General features: G+C 41.8%; 1 protein-coding gene across 3 annotated transcripts in view; it reads left to right on the forward strand.

The window, feature by feature from the left end:
* LOC135487618 (protein lin-28 homolog) overlaps positions 1 to 19,281 on the forward strand; it is a 168,976-nt gene that overhangs the window by 13,169 nt on the left and 136,526 nt on the right. Inside the window, exon 1 of one of the 3 annotated variants that reach the window (XM_064771584.1) lies at positions 17,820 to 18,175. The exons of the other annotated variants lie outside the window; for them this stretch is intronic. Coding sequence (XP_064627654.1) covers positions 18,139 to 18,175 — 37 coding nt within the window. The 5' untranslated portion in view covers positions 17,820 to 18,138. Of the gene's footprint in view, positions 1 to 17,819; positions 18,176 to 19,281 lie in introns of those variants that run through there. 3 annotated transcript variants of the gene reach the window in all.

Consider the following 19,281-nt stretch of genomic DNA (forward strand, 5'->3'; position numbering starts at 1 on the left):
TCATATCATGCTAGAGGCCCCAGGAAATTCTGTCAGCCATTCCTTAAAATGACATTTATGAATGAAGGCAAAAAATTATTATCACATTTCACGTGGCATATTCTGTTGGGGGTTTTATATGAAGGCTGGGGAATGGAGGGGAGGGTAGCAATAGACTTGGTGGCAACTGATCCTCTTCCTCTACACGACCTAGCATTCTGCTGATTCAATTCTCTTACGGTCATCAGTGATACAATGGACAGAGAGGGGATTCGCATGGTCGATTAAAAGCTAACTGCATTACCATTATCGTTTAGCATCTTAAAGTTTACCTTGCCATGCTATGACATTGTATATTTTATCCACGCACCATTCCGATCCTTTCCGATACTTTACTAACCCTTCGTACTCTTCCCTCGGTTAATCCCAGGGACGGAGTCGATCACCACTCCTTCCCGGCGACCAGCTGTCAAAGCTCCCGATCAGCCGATGTGATAGGCCATAAGTGTCATCCCTCAAGCACGACAACGCATCATGCATTTCTATTGACGACCCTTGCGCCATCGACTAACTTTTTCAAGGCCATCCTTTTCCCATTGGAGAATGTTTGGTAACTTCATAGAATTCTTGGTCGACGTCATTCAACAACAATGCGTTGATTGGGAAGGTTAGCAGCCTGTCATACTCCACTATTAGCCACGCAGAGAATTGGCACTTCCAAGGCAATAAAACATGATGTCGTGATTTTAATCTAGGTAGCCCCTGCTGACTATTTCCGTCCGCCAGTAGTGTATTTAAACACATTCCTCCCGTAGGTTTCCTTTGGTTGGCGATACCTTAGTGCAAATATGGCCCTATTCTCAAATTTTACTGTGACAAAGGTACCACGTTCTTTCAGCATCATTTCCTTTCCTGACCAAACATCTGCTGAAAGTGTGGAGTTAATGACTTGTCCAAGGACACATGCATGCATCATGACGGAAGCATGGAAGATTACGTGACGAGATGGCGGTATTTGTTTACCTATTCGCCACATCACTGCTCTCCCTACAGCAATGAAGAAAGCCATGGACCCTTTCTTTCAAGCAGAACTGCCCATGTTTAGCAATGCTATCCACATGCAATAATTGATCGGAGCGATGATAAAAAACGCTTTGCCTTGGCGCATCAACTGGCATCGCATTCGCGCGATAAATGTACTGAATGCTTCCTGTTTCCATTCCTCGGTGGCCTTGGCCGATCAGATCGATGCTGCATGAACGCTCCACGGTAGCATGCAGTGGCTTCGTCATCAAAGGAAGATGACATTCCTTCGTGTTGTCATCGCGCGTTACTGCTGCTGCTTGCCGCATCAGCTTCCCCGGGTTGGTAGGACAGTGCATGGAGTCAAATAGGCAAGAATGGTGATGACACGTCAAGGTACAAACGGACTGGGTTTATTTGTGACCTGATGTATGGCACATTGCCAACTTGCTTTCATACCATTCCTTCTTCAGAAGAAGACCGGTGTTGAAACGGTGGTATCTTTGCAAAGCAATACTTAGGAACGAGAAATACAAATATTTAAAATACATTTATTGAATTCTATATAGAATACATGTACATCAGAAATATGTTTTAATTGAAAATGGTTCAATTTGCAATAATCCTGAAGCCTAGGGGGTGTTTGATAAAAACCTCGTTTGGTCAGAGCAACTTTCAACTTGTCTGCAAAATAACTGCAGCATTCATGGCTATTACGGCTCCGTTGATACCATAAGGGCAACTACACACCGTATACGCTTGCTTCGGAAAAAAGCAGACAGAACCAAGGAACTAGACTATTCCGCCCAGACTTTAAAAAAACATTGCAAAACTGCCGAATGACAGCAAAAAGAAGCAACAGAATGATATTTTGGCAGCCGTGGGACTCGAACGCACGCCCTTTCGAGCTAGTGCCTAAAACATTGCCTTGTAGACCACTCGGACAAGCTGCTTTCTACAGGTTCCTCGTATTGTATGCCATGTGGACTATCAATCATAGCCATGAACCTCTTAGTCACATCTCATTCCAATGACAAAAGGAAAGAACCGAGTACCGTCCCTACTCTGCCTATTCTACGATTTCTTTAACTTACTTTGGAAAGCATCAACTTTTCTACCGAGGCACTTACTGCCAAGGTGACTATCAACAGACACCAAATGCAATTGTAGTTATTGTCCTCAATATCGTTAAGCCAGATGTGAGAGATTCCCCATCCCTTTTCTCAATGGACACTTGTGCACCACAGCTATCAGGAATAGATAACTAACAATCATCAACAAGGACTTAATTTCCTACATGTTATGCATGGCAATACTACACCTCGAATATTAACGTCAATTTCAACAAGGCAAGCACTAGCCTTCGATAAGAGTTCAAACCACTAACAAGACGCCGCGAATGGCGGTTTATTTACTTGGCAACCGTGCCTCACTCCCACGCAATGTTTAATAACCCTCTTCATGGATGCATAACCATAGCCCGGCCACTCCCTGTTACCAATGGATGCAGCTAGATGCATGCTCCTTGCATGTTTCTAATACGTAGCATGCACATGCGCTGTACTCAACTGGCGTCAAAGTCTTAAACAATAATTTATGCCGAGAAGGCACCGCATCGATTTTGTATGTTGTCATTGCCAGCGCATGTTGTCATCCCAAGTACACACAGAACCTTCACAGCACAGTACTTGCCTCTTTCTCCATTGCTTTTGCTGCAGCATAAAAGGATACCCATCCCCCCTTCGAAGAATGGAACATCTCCACCCACGCATGGTGAAGGATGCTGTGGTCTTGTAATGCTACTCCATCAAGGCTGCCGATACCATTGAGATAGGTGTGAAAGGCATGCGTATTGCAACCTTGCCTGCATGCAGTGGCAGTTGGTATGCAGGGTAACTAAGAAACCATAAACCATCTATGAACACGAGGTCAGGAACACTTTAGAAGAAGCTCCATTCACAAAAGTACAAATGATTAGATGAGCTGGGTTTAATGCTTCTGTGCAGTGACTATCTGTTTACACAAAATCAATGGCGCTATCGATTGGGTGATAAATAATCATTGGTGTCCTTGAGATGTCCTATGTGAAGGTGGTGGAGAAGAGAGTGTTGCGTTATTTTATAGCATTGGAATACCTCGTAAAGATAATGTATCCGGCAGGGTGTGCCCATTTACAATGGCCGCGGTTTTCTACTTTTAGAGGGGCTGTAGCTGAGAGTAATATGAGAGCAATTTATATACTGGTCATTAATGCAGGTCGGGAGTGGTTTTACACGTGTTGCTTTCTAAGCCTTCGATGGGGATGATGAGGTCGAACCTTCGAACATTAAAGCAACTTAATGCACTTGCTATTCTACGGGCATTCATGCAATCGAAGAGATGAGGAAAAAGATTCCCTGTTTCCTTGAGCTAGGCGGGACTCTCAAATCTTGAAAGATGTTCCAATCAACAAGAGTCAATTTGGACGATGCATAATCGAGTCACTAAACGTCATGAAGGCACGATGCAGACATATCTCTTTGAAATAAGCCATTTTTTGTTATGACACCATTCGGTCATTGAAATTGGCAAGTAAATGCACTGTTTTTGATGCTCTCCTTCGATGAAGCCAAAGCATTGCTCGAGAACATCGGCTTAAAAGAAGCAGAAGCTTTACCCATGAAAGTCAATGAAAGTCAATTACTAGCCAGCTCAAGCTCAAGCTTTCTAATATGAATTTCCCCTTTACGAAGAATCATTCCCACCAGAGAAGTTTCCCTTTAAATACGCAGAAGTATTCCCTTGATTGCTGAGAACGAACATGCATCAAGGCTGCGAGTTCATTACAGCTGCAGTTACCGCAAAGCCTCTGATGACCTTGAACCCGTTGCTAAGGAGGGATTGTGCTTGGATTCCAAACGATACAGGGCAGCGGAAGATCGAAGTGTTTTTGCAGCATTGGTTCTCTAGAATATGGAATGTTTAAAGGATGGTTGCAGGAAATTTCAAAACGGATATGCATAAGGGGAAGGGTTGGCCCAAATCCCAATGGTGTATCTAGTACTGAGATGCAATTGTTAATTACAAGACATCTTTTTTTGGGCCTACTGAATTGAACAGCTTGTTATGGAATTGCTTAGAAATGAGGAAGGAAGGAATTTGTAGTTAATCGACATCACCATCAAGATGGCTTCTATGTTTGAATACTTAAGTTCTTTTCGTAACTGACGGTTGCTTGTGGTTCAGGCAGCGCATCGGTTTTTTGGAGATGACTCGTCAAAGAACTTCAAAATGAAAGGCGTTGATAGTTAGAATGGACACAGCTCCTATTGAAAAAAAGTTGGCTTGATCTTTGTCATTTGAATTTGTAATGACATCGTCACTCACTTATGATGACTTCTTAGGTACCTTGAAGGAAGGAGACACCATTTGAACCTGACAATGGCGACCGAGACTGAGCCTTGATAGTTATCGTCAACGTTCGAACCTACATGTACCAACTTTCTGCATATAAAGTTAGTGCAAGAGGTATAATTAGTACCGAATGATGCTGTTTGTGACATCGGGTATTCGCCTTGGTAATTCAGCAATCTCCTTGCTAGGTCCTAACAGAACAAAGCCTGCAGGACACTATTGATAACGTCAGTATTCATCCAGCAACCAAAAATCTCACAATAAAGCTATCGGTTTGCAACGGAAACTTGTTGAAGGTGCATTCACTGCCAATGATGAGCACACAAAACACTGCCTGATGTCCCAATTCCAACCGAAACATAGCATGGCAGTATGCTGTTCCTCTTCGCACTGATTATATTTGTCTTTGCTGGGTATCAAGTGTAGCCTTGTTACTATCTATGATAGCTTGATACTATCTATGAATTATGGTCTTGCCAAGAATAGCCGACATTGCGAGTACTAGTGATTCGGGGGTTGCAGCATAACATAGTTCAATGTCCTTTTTTGTGACATCAAAAACAAGATTAAAGCAAATGCTCTTAGATGAACGTGAAAGGACAGCTAGCATTGCACAAAATGTATGTTTGATACTGTCGAGTGAAATGTAGCATGCATTACTCGTCGCTGACATCGCCTGTTAATCAGAACTGGTAGATTGCAAGGCGCGTAAAGCAGCAAATAGCGAACGCCGTGCTAGCAAGAAGTCACCATCATGCATCATGGTAGCCTTGACAGGCCTCCAGTATATTATCGGATTACTGGTGTGCGATCACCAAGGACAGCGTTCATCCAGCAAGAGGTGGTTAGTGTCTTCGGAATGAGGTTCATGTTTTTGAAACATGCTGGCTTAGGTCAGGTGCCTGGTTTGGTTGCAGACGAAGTGCGTTGTGCAACTCGTTTTCATATTATTTCGTCACTCACTGATGTTATTATGTAAAAATGGATAAAAGGTTTACAAATTTGCCTCTAAAATCAGCCGAGGCACAAACATCTTCTGACAGGCAAATCTTCATCACTCATCAAATCAAAATACATGGCAAATGACTTCCATCATTTGTAACTTGATTCTAGAGTTAGTACGTTTTGTTATAACAGAAACATATACCCTATATACCCTATGTATATCGGAAGAAAATGATGTGTCGAGGAAGAAATTCGTTAAACAACCTTTGGTACGGTCGTACGTGAATCAATAAAACATGACAAACCTTTGACCAAATTTATCATCAACTAGGTTTGACAGTGCTAACAGGAATTGCAAACCTATCACCGGTCCTCTTCACGGAAGGTGATTATTTTATAGAGTGAAAATTATTTCATATGATGAAGTAGAGGCTGTTTCATCTGCAAAAATCATTATTAAAAAGTTGCCAAGTTTTGCTGCCGCGATTCTGCACTCTCCAACACCACTCGAAAGGGAAGCATTTTACATATCAGAAACAGAACCCAAGTACAAAGCGCTTTACCATGCACGTATGTGTGATGGTGGATGTACTGTTGCAAGTGTCATCCACTCGAATTTCGCAAGTGATATTGCTTTTAATTAGCTTCATCATCGTGGTCGTTTATTACTGATGATAGAATTAATGGAGAGAGATACAGTATACCAGCATTGATGCGCAGTGCTTTTGGTAAAAAATGTCATGGAACACAGAACTCGTCACCAATCGGTTGTCTATTTCAGTATTACGAAATCCCTGAAATCCATTATTTGGATGTCAACTGTAATCACTTCTAGGAATTATTCTTTGGTTGTCAATTGCAACTGTGCTCACTACTGAAAAATCATTCTAAGGTTGTCAACTTTGGATATATTCACTACTGAATACCATGATTTGGATGTCAATTCCAATTGTATTCAGTTCACTCTAAAGATCATCTTGGGTAGTCAATTTCGACTGTATTCACTTCTGAAAATTATTCTTTGGTTGTCTGTATCAACTAGTGTACTCACTACTGAAAGTCACTATTTGGTATTCATAAACTGCATTAACTTCAATAAATCATTATTTCGGTGTTAGTTTCATCTGTATTATTCACTATTTAATAATTCTTTGGTTGTCCATTTCAACTGTATTCACTACGGAAAATCACTCTTTTTTGCCACTTTTAACATAAATACTGATTAACAACGGTAATTCATTATTCGTTATTTAATTCGCTAATGAAAATCTTTCTCGTAGAGTTAACTGCAACTATATTCACTACTAAAAATAATTTTCGACTCTCAATTGCAATTTCAAAAGTGTTCCCAAATGAAAATTATTCTTTGATTGATAATTGCGTATGTATTCACTACTAAAAAATCGTTCTTTAGCAGTCTGAATTTCAACTGTATTTACAACATAAAAATATTTTTTTGAAGTCAATATTATTGACTGTACTGACTACTTAAGTTCTTGACTTTATCGCTGATTACATAACACGTAACGTTCAACACTGTAAACATTGGCTGCATTAGTTGTACATTGTCAGCCTAAATCAAGATTTGACTGTACCCGTACGATGCAATTCAAATACAATAAAATTCATACGCGTGGTGGGGAGATCGAGTGTCTTTCCCAAACACGTGGTACATCCGGATTTCATTTCTCCTTTTTTACGTGACTGACAACGCCACGCCAATCACTCTATTGAATACGATGGTTTGGGGGTATTGAATAGATTTTTGTAAAAAGTGATAATTTCTTTTAGGTTTTTTGGCATCACATACCATGTGACTTCACACAATCAGTGTCTGCTGTCAGTGGTTGATGCTGACAATGGTAATCAACAGACTCGCGCAAAACCTTAATGTTCCGACCTACCCGATGATTAGTCGGCTGGTTACGACTACAGTAATTAGTATCGGGTTCTTTTGCTGGGTAAGTTAATGAGAATATTCAGGATGCTTATTTGCAACAGACCCTTACTCATATTGATAACGCATTACTTACTGCAATTTTGGAAAAGCTTTGATATAATTTCAACTGTCGCCATAACCAACATGTCGAGAACAAAGCCTATACTTGTCCTTTCCTCCAGAAGCAAGGCAAGTTTCAAAAGTCATTACATTCATATCGTATTTTTATAAAATTTGTACTGGCAAATATTCAGGTCCTTAAAGGAAAAGGTTTGATGCACATATAGCCTTGGTACTTAATATTTCGATGATTTATACTATGTACTGCAAGCGAAGTCAAAATCATGCATTGGGCAAAACGGTTGGATTTCCGGTCAATGTGTCTTGTAGTTTGTGTTTTGGGAAAGACCCCATTGCAAGCATCATTGAAATTGAACAAAACGAAACTCCTACTGAAACTCCTACTACTTTCCCTTTTGTTCTGCTGATGACAATTTCGAATATCATTCAACTAATTGCACAGCGTAGGTTTCTCATTTGACCGAAACTTACGATGATTCTATCGGTTCGGCCAGTGGTGATCTCCAGATTGTGCAATACCCCTTATTACTAATAAAAAACTGTTCAGACAAGTTGGGGAGACGCGACACCGGTTGGAGTATGCAGACATGAATCACGCCAAGTGATGCCACATCATGGTTGAAAGCAACCGCAATCTACCTCTCTCGAACTTTCTGTGATTAATTCATAATCTTTATACCTTGAGGATAAATTACTGCAAAAGTGTTTTTGTGATAATTTTGAACCGCAATTCAGGATACGGAGGGCCTGTGTGACGTTTCTGTGTGATTAAGTATTTCGGATGGATATAGTCTGCAATTTGTGAGGATTAGTCAGACACCGTGCCTTGGACAAAGGAATTTGGAAACAATAACGAAAAAATGACATGACAGTTAGAAGGCCTGTTTGTTTCTGAAACACCGAAACTGCGCAGATGATACTCTGCTCTTGGTACTCACGTAAAGAAATCTACAAGGACCCTGTCGATACGTCTAGACACAACGCAGTCTGGCTTTGCACGAAGCCACGGAAACGCATCCCAGACAGCGCAATTTAAAACTGACGATTCACAGAAACGATTAAACTAAAGAGGAAGTCCCAACAATGTGAAACAGAGGGGCTAAAATGCCATTCCTTGAGCACAAGGTCCAAAAAAGTGAAGCACCGCCCCTTTTTCAACGAGACTGCCAGACAAGGAAACGTTGTATGCAGATTATGCTTCCCAGGTTCCAAATATGTAAGTAAACCATGTATCATGGTCGTTCTATCAGACAGGATATGTTAATGTTCCAGGGATGCCCAACAAATATCCCCTAAACCTCAATTTTGATTACTCTGCCGCCCAAGATAGAATCAAGGCAAAATGAAATCAACTTATTGAACTGACAGAGGGTGCAAAGAGATTACACATGTTCTAATATCGGGACAACCAAACTGTCATTAATTATGTTAAGTCACCGAAATAAATATATTCATAAGTTTCGCGAATCCAGGGTAGTCGAACAAACATGCATGCCTTATATAGACAACACAAGCATTGCAAAATGATAAACGGGACTACTTGTTAGAAACTAAAGTTGGAAAACCATTTCCTAACACTGAGGAATCCTGCAGACCGAGTTAGCACACGCATCCCTGGGAATCCAAGCCTGGGAACCAATGAAGAGTTTTTTCTGTCTGGGAAAACCAGACAGTCTGAAGCAACACTGACTATAAACCGATTGCATCCGTAAAATACAGAAATTTGAATCATGAACACATTGCACCAGTGCCCGGGCCAAGTTTGTCCATTCAAGAGGCAGTCCTTTGCAATTTTCGGCAAGAAAAACGGATTCCTTTGCTACAATCCTTCATGCATCGCCAAGGAAAGCACCGTTACCGCGTCTCTAGAAATCGATTTGTAGCGGGCTCTCCACATCTCATTACGGATCCAGTGCACGCTGTATCACACGGCGTGGATGAGTCGTAGCGATCCCCGGGACCCGGAAGCTGCCTGTCCTACTGCACGCATGCGCGGGCGAGCACAGAATGTGCAGCTTGCGCTTGATTGTAATAGGCATTCCAATATACAGGGTGCATCCGATAGTTTAACGCGTTGTCTTAAAATCAAAATGTTTCGACAGTCGCGTTTACAATAAAGGATCGGGTCAAAATGACCCTCAGTACTTCGCATGTGAAGCTGTTCGGTAGTTAAAAAGATTTATGAAACAGGTCGATTGAGTCGACGGGCAACCAATCGACGAAGGGTTTGCGGGGCGTTTAGACTTACTGAAAAAAAATCGAACCGATTTCACCGAACGCGAATCGACCCAAGTTCTGCCACATTGCAGGTTCGCCATCAAGGATTGACATAGATAAAAATAAATTGACACTTTCGTCTAGAATGTGCTCTGGTAAACAACTCGTTATTTCAGAAAGTCAGCTAATTTCCACGCTATTGAATATGGTTAATTTGAAGAAGACTGTGCTAATTTTTGTACCTTCGAGGTCAGAAAAAGCGTTATTTTGAACCCCGAGAAGTTTCATGTTTACATTTTATGTTCTTGATCTTCATGTTCGGGGTAACCAGACGTCCCTGTGGGAAGTGGTTGCGCGTTAGGGGGTAGGATTGCTTTGAGAGTCGATTGACATTGGTTTCTTTGGTGAGGAAAAAAACATACAGAACGTGTAGTAGAACCATAGAACGGCGTAATTATCATGGTAGATAGACGTATTTTATCGTACTGAAACATCCACCTCAAAACCACAGTTTTTGATTTGCGTTATGAGCCAAGAAGTTCCCTCAGTTTGAATGGTTGACGATTTCCGGGAAACGGTTTGATTTTGGACATGTCTCCGAAGAAAGAGACATGGTAACTCGGCATGATTTTACCAGCATATATATATTTATGTGGACTTTTGTAAAATTCATCGCGGTAAGTTGTTACCGACAGATTTCTCCCAAATTCTTCAATGACCATCATCAATAAAGAACATTTGCCAATTCAATGTATTTCGTCGTTCTGAACTCTTCAGGAGGGCTACGAAGTCTCAGTGCCAGCGGTTGGTGATCTACCAAGATAGAGTTCGATTTATAACCTACTTCGCAAATGAATGACCGCGATTTTCATTCAGGAAGCACCTTTGGTGCATTCCATGCTGTAGAGCTCCATTAGTTTGCTGAAAGATGGCCAATTCTGTTCAAAACATGAGGCCTATGTTGCTTTAACCTCAGGAATTAAGTACAAGAGAATCAGTTCTCAAACATGGACTACAAATATGCTAACTTAAGCTAATAATACCTCGGCAAACCTTGTACTGCTGTAGTATTTTTATTTTTAGACAAGGCCACACATGATCGCTGAAACTTTCAGAAGCCAGCATTTCCCGTAAAGTTTTCTTAAACGCAATTTGGCCTGCTACGCGGATCGCTCCGCAAAATCATTTTGGAACCCGAGATCTTTACCGAAAGAGTCGTAGGAATTGCCCCAGACCACAGTGTTACATATCATATCGGTCATCAACCGTAAGCCGACTCCCAAACAAGCAAACTATGTGCCTAAATGTCGTAAGACCAAATCCTTTAAGGTTTTCTGGAAAGCTTCCCCAAGTTTACAGGTATCTTCAAGCAGAGCGTATGACGTTCAAATGAAAGTTGTAAAGCTACGATAAAGAGCGAGCAAAAGGTTCGCTGTACTATGAAAATGCTCATTCCACGGCTTGAACAGGTACCCTGGCGCCTGGCTGACAACTACAACAACACTAAACAACGCCAACGTCAATATCTGCATCATAAATGGTGGTACTGCAAGGTCACGTGATGCTGTTGTTTAAGAATTGGTACACAAACCCGATCACTGAATGGTGGGACGAAATGAGTAGATCTCCGACATCCACCATTTTAACTTCTCTCGACCAATCAGCGTGCAGGAAGATTTGCTTATTTCATCCTGCCTCCTAGTGAGTAGAACGGGTATTGTACTGGTTCCCTTATAGCTTCCCAGGGTAACTATTGTTAACCTAGTGAGTTGATCGTGGAGTCCGGGCTTCCTGCCACGAGTCCCCCAAATCCGCTGGGTTCCCGCCCAGTACGTTACATGGTAGCAGAGCGTAGTTACCATCTTTTGTGATTTTGACGATCTTATCGCTAACTTCAAGTAGGGGAAGGATCTCAAGGGACAGTCGATCGAACATCAGACCTCTGGGAGACCATGGATATTTTTCCCGTCCAACAGTGACGACTGGGGGCGGTTCCCGCCCAGTACGTTACATGGTAGCAGAGCGTAGTTACCCTCTTTTGTGTTATTGACGATCTTACTACTTACTTCAAGTAGGGGAAGGATCTCTGGGGACAGTCGATCGAACATCAGACCTCTGGGAGACCATGGATATTTTTCCCGTCCAACAGTGACGACTGGGGGCGGTTCCCGCCCAGTACGTTACATGGTAGCAGAGCGTAGTTACCCTCTTTTGTGTTATTGACGATCTTACTACTAACTTCAAGTAGGGGAAGGATCTCTGGGGACAGTCGATCGAACATCAGACCTCTGGGAGGCCGTGGATATTTTCCCTCTCAGACAGTGACGACTGGGGGCGGTTCCCGCCAAGTACATTACAGCACCAAACCAGAAAAATCGCGATGTTGCAATCCCTTCTGAGGCCAATATATCTGATACCTCGGTATGCAATATTTATGATCAGTCAGTCCATACACAAGTGCTTGGGATTTATTTTACTCAGTGTTTCTTTTCATCGATGTTGTTGTTGCCTTAAATTCACTTTAGTACCGCCCTTTAGGATGAATGTTATGTGCGTTTTCTGCACCTGCAAGCGTTAACGTGATGTAAATGATCTGTAAACTTAAACCAGAAGATTTAATTGCATCATTACCTGGTGCTCAATTAGTAAGTTTGTGAAGACCATAACAGGTGCTCCTGAATCCACAACATGGTGGTCTATTGGCTTCCCGAGTCTTCAAACGCTTAACGGTGCATTCCGACTATTCTGTACCATACATGTATATAACGTCTTTAGATTTAAGGATATCACTAACACGCTGGCTAAAATCAGACACTATTGGAGGCCAGTCCTCTTCGCGAAATAGCTTTACTGTGAGCAGAGTGAGAAAAATGTGTTAGATAAGACCCCAACAAAACATGATTTCGCGAATGACAACATCGACTAGCGAGCGACTCCAACATGTCTAATACGATTGCACCTGGCTATTGACTGGCAACGGAGACACAATATCAAAGTGTATTTTCTATCCTTGGCTAACTGAACTTGACTTTGCTTTGAGTATTCTCTTACTTTTTTTTCCTCCTCTCTATCGTCACCCTCTCGGTAACTTCTCGAATCATATCCATTCATAATTCTTTGACATGACAGCACATACTATATTACAATACACTGGTCGGCGCATCTTCGCAACAACAGCGGCGACATTTGCTGCCAAGTTATTGAGGTATTCGATATGTGGCTAATTGCCTTAAATTTCTTGTATCTTTTTTTGGATTGCGAATGGGGATGGTCGTTTATGCCTTGACATTGGAGCTGGGTTGAAAAACATGTTATTGTCAAAGGTACGGGTGGTGTAGGAGTGTGTTTGTTTTCAAGGAGATGACATACCCGGGGGTTTGTTATCGATTTCCAGTATTGAACTCTCTGTGACATGTTTGATTACAATTGTTGATGTAGGGGTGAGTGGGTGTATACTCTTTATTAACTGGAAAAATAAAATAGTTTAAACATAAACAAGTATCAGGAATATACAGGAGCCTCTCACCAAGAGGACATCTAAACGATCGATCCTCTCGTACGCTGATCATGAGTTTTTTCTAGTTATCATAAGCCCAGGTCTCACGCTAAATCATACTGTCCATAAACGGGAATGCGAGAACTCTACTCAAAATATGTAACCATATCCATCCCAAACATAAAGATTGTGATAGTCATACATGTACATCCATTGCCATATAGTTTGCTATCGTTCCGCATTGAGTGCTTTTTCTATCATGTTAGTCGGTAAAATGGCTAACAAGTGCAGGTAAATCTTTTCGATTTTATGTTACAGAACGTTCATTGTATTTTTTGGTTGAAAAAACAATATTTGCTAATCAATATGACTAAAATACTCCATTATACAAAAAATCAATCACTTCGTCGATCGTACTTGCCTCAAGGCTGGGTTTCTATTAATTGACTTGTCCTTTATCTCAGGGCAAATATAGGGCAGATCAGTCACTGGTGTAGGTGGAAACATAATATAATATGCAATGTTACTGCCTTTCTGTACTGATATATATGACCTAGTTCTGTTGAAGCGAAATCCTTCGATCGAGTTCGAACTATTTGAGCAAGCCATTTTAGATGCCTTTGACATAAACAGGTACTCTTCAACAAGTATGCTTATGTACGTTTTCGAGGACTTAATATGTGAAGACAACATTTCGATAACACTACCCCTTCATGCCCTGATTCATGTTTGTTTTGCGCACAAAGCGACTTTATCTAATCATTCCTGTCTTATTAGACCTCATTAGACCGGAGCCTATTCCTAGTTATTATCAAACTGTTGAACGGGTGTTAAGGTTGGGAAAGCCTCGTGTTTCAGACCTAGTGGAGTAAGAATTGCGTTGCCTTGATCCCAGATGCAGGGAAGCCCATCCTGAAGGACAGATGTACTTCACTTGCACGCATATCCTACATTATACAGCCCGTTGCATGCGCGTATTTAATCGAATTAACCGCCATCGGCATATTAAGGGCTCCAGAAAGCATATTACTATTCTATTGAGGATGGTTGATAATGAAACGCGCAATAAACGCACTCTTCAAGCCAATCCTTGATCCAATGGAATGGGACTTGGCATTGTAGTCGCTCTCATCGTTGGTTCTGCTTTGAACATTAGTAAGACAGTCTCTGCCTCCAGGGTCGTATACCATCTCAATACTAATGTACCTGTTGGTCAGGGTGTGGTAAGACTAACGGTCCCAATTGGCCAGGGATGTTCATGAAGAGAAGGAAGTATTGCCTGAAGCGTGACTTCAGTCGTTTGTTGATCTGTCAAAATCTCAAAGTTGGAAGATGCCAAAAAAACTAAACATTGGGGAGGAGGTTCGAGATGTTGTTTAGCCTGTTAATATGTGGGTTTTTCGTGTGAGATAAAGAATCCTATGCCAAGACCACATATCACACGGCCTTCTCCATTTCTTCAATATTAAATGCCGTGATGTTCTTTTTCCTTTTCATCTTTCAGGTATCCATTGGCTAGTCACCTTCAGACAGAATGTATCAGTTTTTGTAAATTACAGATCAACTGTCAAACTGAACTTGCTATTATGCCAATTGTCTTATAAGAGAGAAAGGGTGTTGAGGAAGACGACTTAGCATGTTATCATACTGTGGCTTCAGTTTTGATATAACCCCTTGCTTTATAGTTAAATCCCCTATGTAACATACAGCTATCATTGATCCTGCCAATATTGACTATCACCAATAACTCTAAGGAGTAATTTGTATCTATCAGAGGCTTGTCGTGTTTGATTCGGCCAAGCCCACACGCTGATATTGATGAACCGAATGGCAATATTGAGATAATAGAAGACAGGGACATTTTTATTTACGACCGCCAAATGCGAAGGGCTCTTGGCACCATTCTCGTTCATTTAAACAGAGTCATGTTTTGGCTATCTTGTGCCATTTTCCATCTCTTAACGCCAATGAGTTCTTTAGTAGGCCATTTGGCTTGTTTCGGGAAATGGCTGGAAGTGAGTGTTTGACCATTCTTTGCACCTAATGGTATGGACTGGCAGTTTCCCTAAGCTTGTTGGCATTACGTAGTGATAGTAACACTGTTGGCATATCATAAAAGATCTCACACAATTCATCTGCAGAATGTATTATGTAATCTCATTTCAACCATCACAGTCATATGTTTTAAGCAATACTGCGACACAAGTCATTTGCAGAAAGCAGTTCTTCCCTTCAGTTTTCACGATAAAACCACCTGACGTACAGTTATCTTACACCATGCACTGCAAAAAGCATCTACTCTATATCTCTTTCTCAGCTTAGCTCTTTCAGTAAAATAAACAGCAATCTACATTCCAAGGCCCATGGACAATGCTTGACCTACAATTAACTCCTTAGCAAAATCAGTTCAATTGGATGCTCCTAAACCCACATTCCAACCTTCCCACATCTGACTCTACCAGCAATCCATAGGTCTTTAATTTACTCGGTTTGATCGGATCATAGAAGGTGCGGCCATCACTATGAAATCATCAATGACGTGCACTGCAGCACGAGAGTGATCAGCTGACAACACTACGTTGCTGGTTTCATTCAGTAAAAGCTTGAAGGCTCTTAATTCAAGTGTCCTTACCCACGACGAGTATGAGCGCGGTAAACCGACGTCGTGGTTGTAATAGAGTCTCGTAGGATGACTCTTCTTCGTTATCATAGAAGTGCTGTCGTTAATATAACGGTGGAATAACGACATACCAATCTTCCGAAAAACCTCTTCAGGGTTTTTCATTTTGCTGACCATTTTCGCTGACCTCTCGTGGGTGCATAATTGGTTTCGCTAAAAAAACCTTAAAGGGTTTTTTAAAGTATAAAACATCGTTTCTTAAGAGTGCAATGGACTTTTCGCCAATAAAAAGCCCTCTTATCGATTACAGGGATGCTTCTCGCGCCGAACAAGCATGTTGCATGTAGATGTCTTCTGATCGGCCACCCATGACCAGGTGGCCCAAGTTACTTCTTGAGGAATGTGGCAAATTACCCAGTCGCTGGCAAAATGCAAATGCACAACTACAACATTACTCGGGCAAGGATGATGTTTACCTTGATCACCTTGTAATGGTAGAGAGCTTGCACTTGGTGCACCAAGAACAAGAACTGAACATTCTTCTATGAATCAGGATCAACTGGGTACTATGATATGGAACCTTTTGATAAACATTGGTCATCTTACCGCTTACAGTGCTTCAAGAATGCAAACCGTATGCCTCCGCTGCTGAATCTGAGCAACAACAAATGTCGCTTCTTGCATTTAGGATACCTCTTACATGCAAAGAGAATAGAAGATATGATATATAGTTTTGCTACACTTACTGCTATAACCGGTATACGGCCAATAATCATGACAGTTTGACAAGTGTTATCATTGCTTCACTAGCATCCTTAACAAATCGACACGATCCTGCCATGTGCCTTACGTTGTAGTTTAGACATAAGTCAGACCAATATTGCCAAACCTGAAGCGATTATGTCATCAGCCAGTCGCCATTCCACCGATTATCTGTTTGGAATATTGAGCACTTCGTTCCATTTGCATTGCAAGCAACCATTTCCCGTCATCATCAACGATGACACCATACACTGCATAAACGCCAATCCCTATTTTCAACAATTGACATGAGTGTTGCACACTCTGTCAACTCGACCCTTTGAAGATTAACACTGTACTCATCACAGAAACAGCGATACCAGTGATAGTTGTATATTTCCTGAACTGCTGAATTAGCTGGGTGTCGTTTTTATGTCGATGACGTTTGCGGGTGAAAGCAACAATGACGGAAGGGCTCAACCACCACTGACTGTTCGATCCCCTCATCGAATCATCTCAAATGGTCAAGTTACAGACTGGTGAAGCTGTGTGGAAGCAACTCATACTTGCGCACCCAGCTTGACACAAGCAAACATTCCTATCATAACGTTGCTTGAATTCTCTTACCCCCTACGAAATGAGCTGGACCCTAAAAGCTGCAGCTTGTAACTAGAGAAAAGCCTTTGCTCAATGCATACTAATATTGAGAAGACAGGGCCACCTTTATGAAAACACCGCCGGTGCATTGCACAGAATGTATAAGCAGTCGCGCAGGTTTGGCAGGAGCAGCAGTAAATGCCAGAAAAGCAAATTCAGTCCGAATCAGTGTCGTTTACTTGTGGCTTTATATGGGGCATGGGTAATATCGTTGCTTGGCCCAACCGGTACACACCCCAATTGGTAACTTATTAGATTGTCTAAAGGGTTTCTCGATGCTGAAGTCATCGGCAAAGCAACCCGTCCTGCATTATCAACATTCTGAGGACATCCGAAGTGCAAGGACAGCTTTTCCTGCAGTACCAAGCTACTCCTCAATTTCTAAACATCGTTTAGTGATGGTGGCTTTCAGCTGGATGTCATTGATGACACCCATGACTGTATCACTTTCATTCATGAATTTGATGCTAATATATTCTGCACTTGACAATCAATGCAAGAACGAATGACATACACTTTTCCATGTGCGCACGACCCCGTTAACCAATCCCTAAACCAAGGGTTGCTCTCCCCTCCGCTACTCGTCCAATGAAACATCGCTCTTCCAATGTCCGTGCTCACGTTTTCCTCTCGCGCGTTCGCGTAGTAATTTACTACAGCTAGGAGTAGATAGTGCGTGGGCGCAATTTTCCCAGCTGCGTTTATGAATGAAACGGGAAGGATTTGAACATGCCGCATTGATTTTTATTTCCAGTACGCACGCACGCAATACATTCATGTATCCGATCATGACTGGGAAGAGAGAGAGGTGAATGATTCGACATTGGTTCGAAAATTCTGTATAACGCTCGCGAGTTTCATTCATGGCTCTGCAGCATGCTGCGGTATTTTTCTGAAGATGCATCTTTCCCGAGGTTTTGACACGAAGCTACAGCTGATGGTACTGGAAGGAGCGACTGAGGAGTGTTGCACTGGTGCTGAACTAGTTCCGAAAAGGAATCAGGACATTTTTTCATGAGGAGGAGGACAAGACAATAAACAGGATTCATGGTCAATATGATGCATTTCTCAGGGAGGCATTCAGGTAGGAATAGCTAAGCGTAAGGAATACACCATTTAATTGATAACAACAAGTGCATTCCGTTTGTTGTTGGCAAGCAAGGGGTCATAACCTTTCTTTTGTAAGGATAAGGTGTGGTCATTAGCCTGGAGTATATCTTCATGGTGGAATACAATTTCAAGGCACGCCTTGCCAAGTGCGGTAAGCTTTTATAACGGCATTGCTATTGCATATCTTCTTTTTTTTTCATGGTAATGTTGTTCCTTTTCGTTCACTGGTTTAATCAACAAACTCTTCGGACAGAACATATTGTTAGTTTAACTCTTTCTCGTATCAGAAGTTATGAGAGTGCAGCATTATTGGAAACTGCAGCCCTAATACTAATTAAATACTTCACATCTTGCGAGTTCGTCAAGTGTTGTAGCATAGTAGTTCAGCCTCTCGGCCGCTCAGCTGATGGAAATTATGAATGGAGGATGAATTGCGGGGGTGGGGTGCCTCGCTCGATAGCGTTATTAGCCGGGATGGAGCGGCAGCTCGTCGTATCAGCTGGGCTGTAATGGAGGATGGTGAATGGAGGTTAGGGGAAGGTTGGGGTTCTGGTGTTACATTCTTAAATTGATGGAACTGTAAGAAGGTATTGCACATTAGCATTGAGTATGTAGCCAGTATATGTTCAAAGTATTAGAAAATAACAGCCGTAACGCACGTCTTGGGGATGATGAATGACTGATTGATCGGTAGATGACTTGATTTTGGGTTCGATAACCTTGTCGGTATGGGCATATATATCATAGCCTTGTTGCCTAAAGGTTCGATCGCATATTAGATTCAGATTGCAGTATGGAATACATAAAGAGAGAACTCCACATGGAGGGCGTAATAATAGTTTGATGATGGAGAGGGTGAGATCGTTTAAAGAATGGGCCCACCAGATTGGGTTCTTTGTGAAGGCTGGTATTTTGAATACTCTTGATGATTACGTCAGAGCTTGGGGACAGCATAGCGCGATGTTTCGTGAGGATCGACGAGGAATATGAGTGGAGACCTTTGTCTTGAAAGTTCATTCGTCATGTCTTATTCTAATCTATATCGTTGACGTATGTTTGAGAAGGTGTGTTGTGGTGAGA

The sequence above is a fragment of the Lineus longissimus genome, chromosome 5 (genome assembly GCF_910592395.1).
Source record: "Lineus longissimus chromosome 5, tnLinLong1.2, whole genome shotgun sequence".
NCBI lineage: Eukaryota > Metazoa > Nemertea > Pilidiophora > Heteronemertea > Lineidae > Lineus > Lineus longissimus.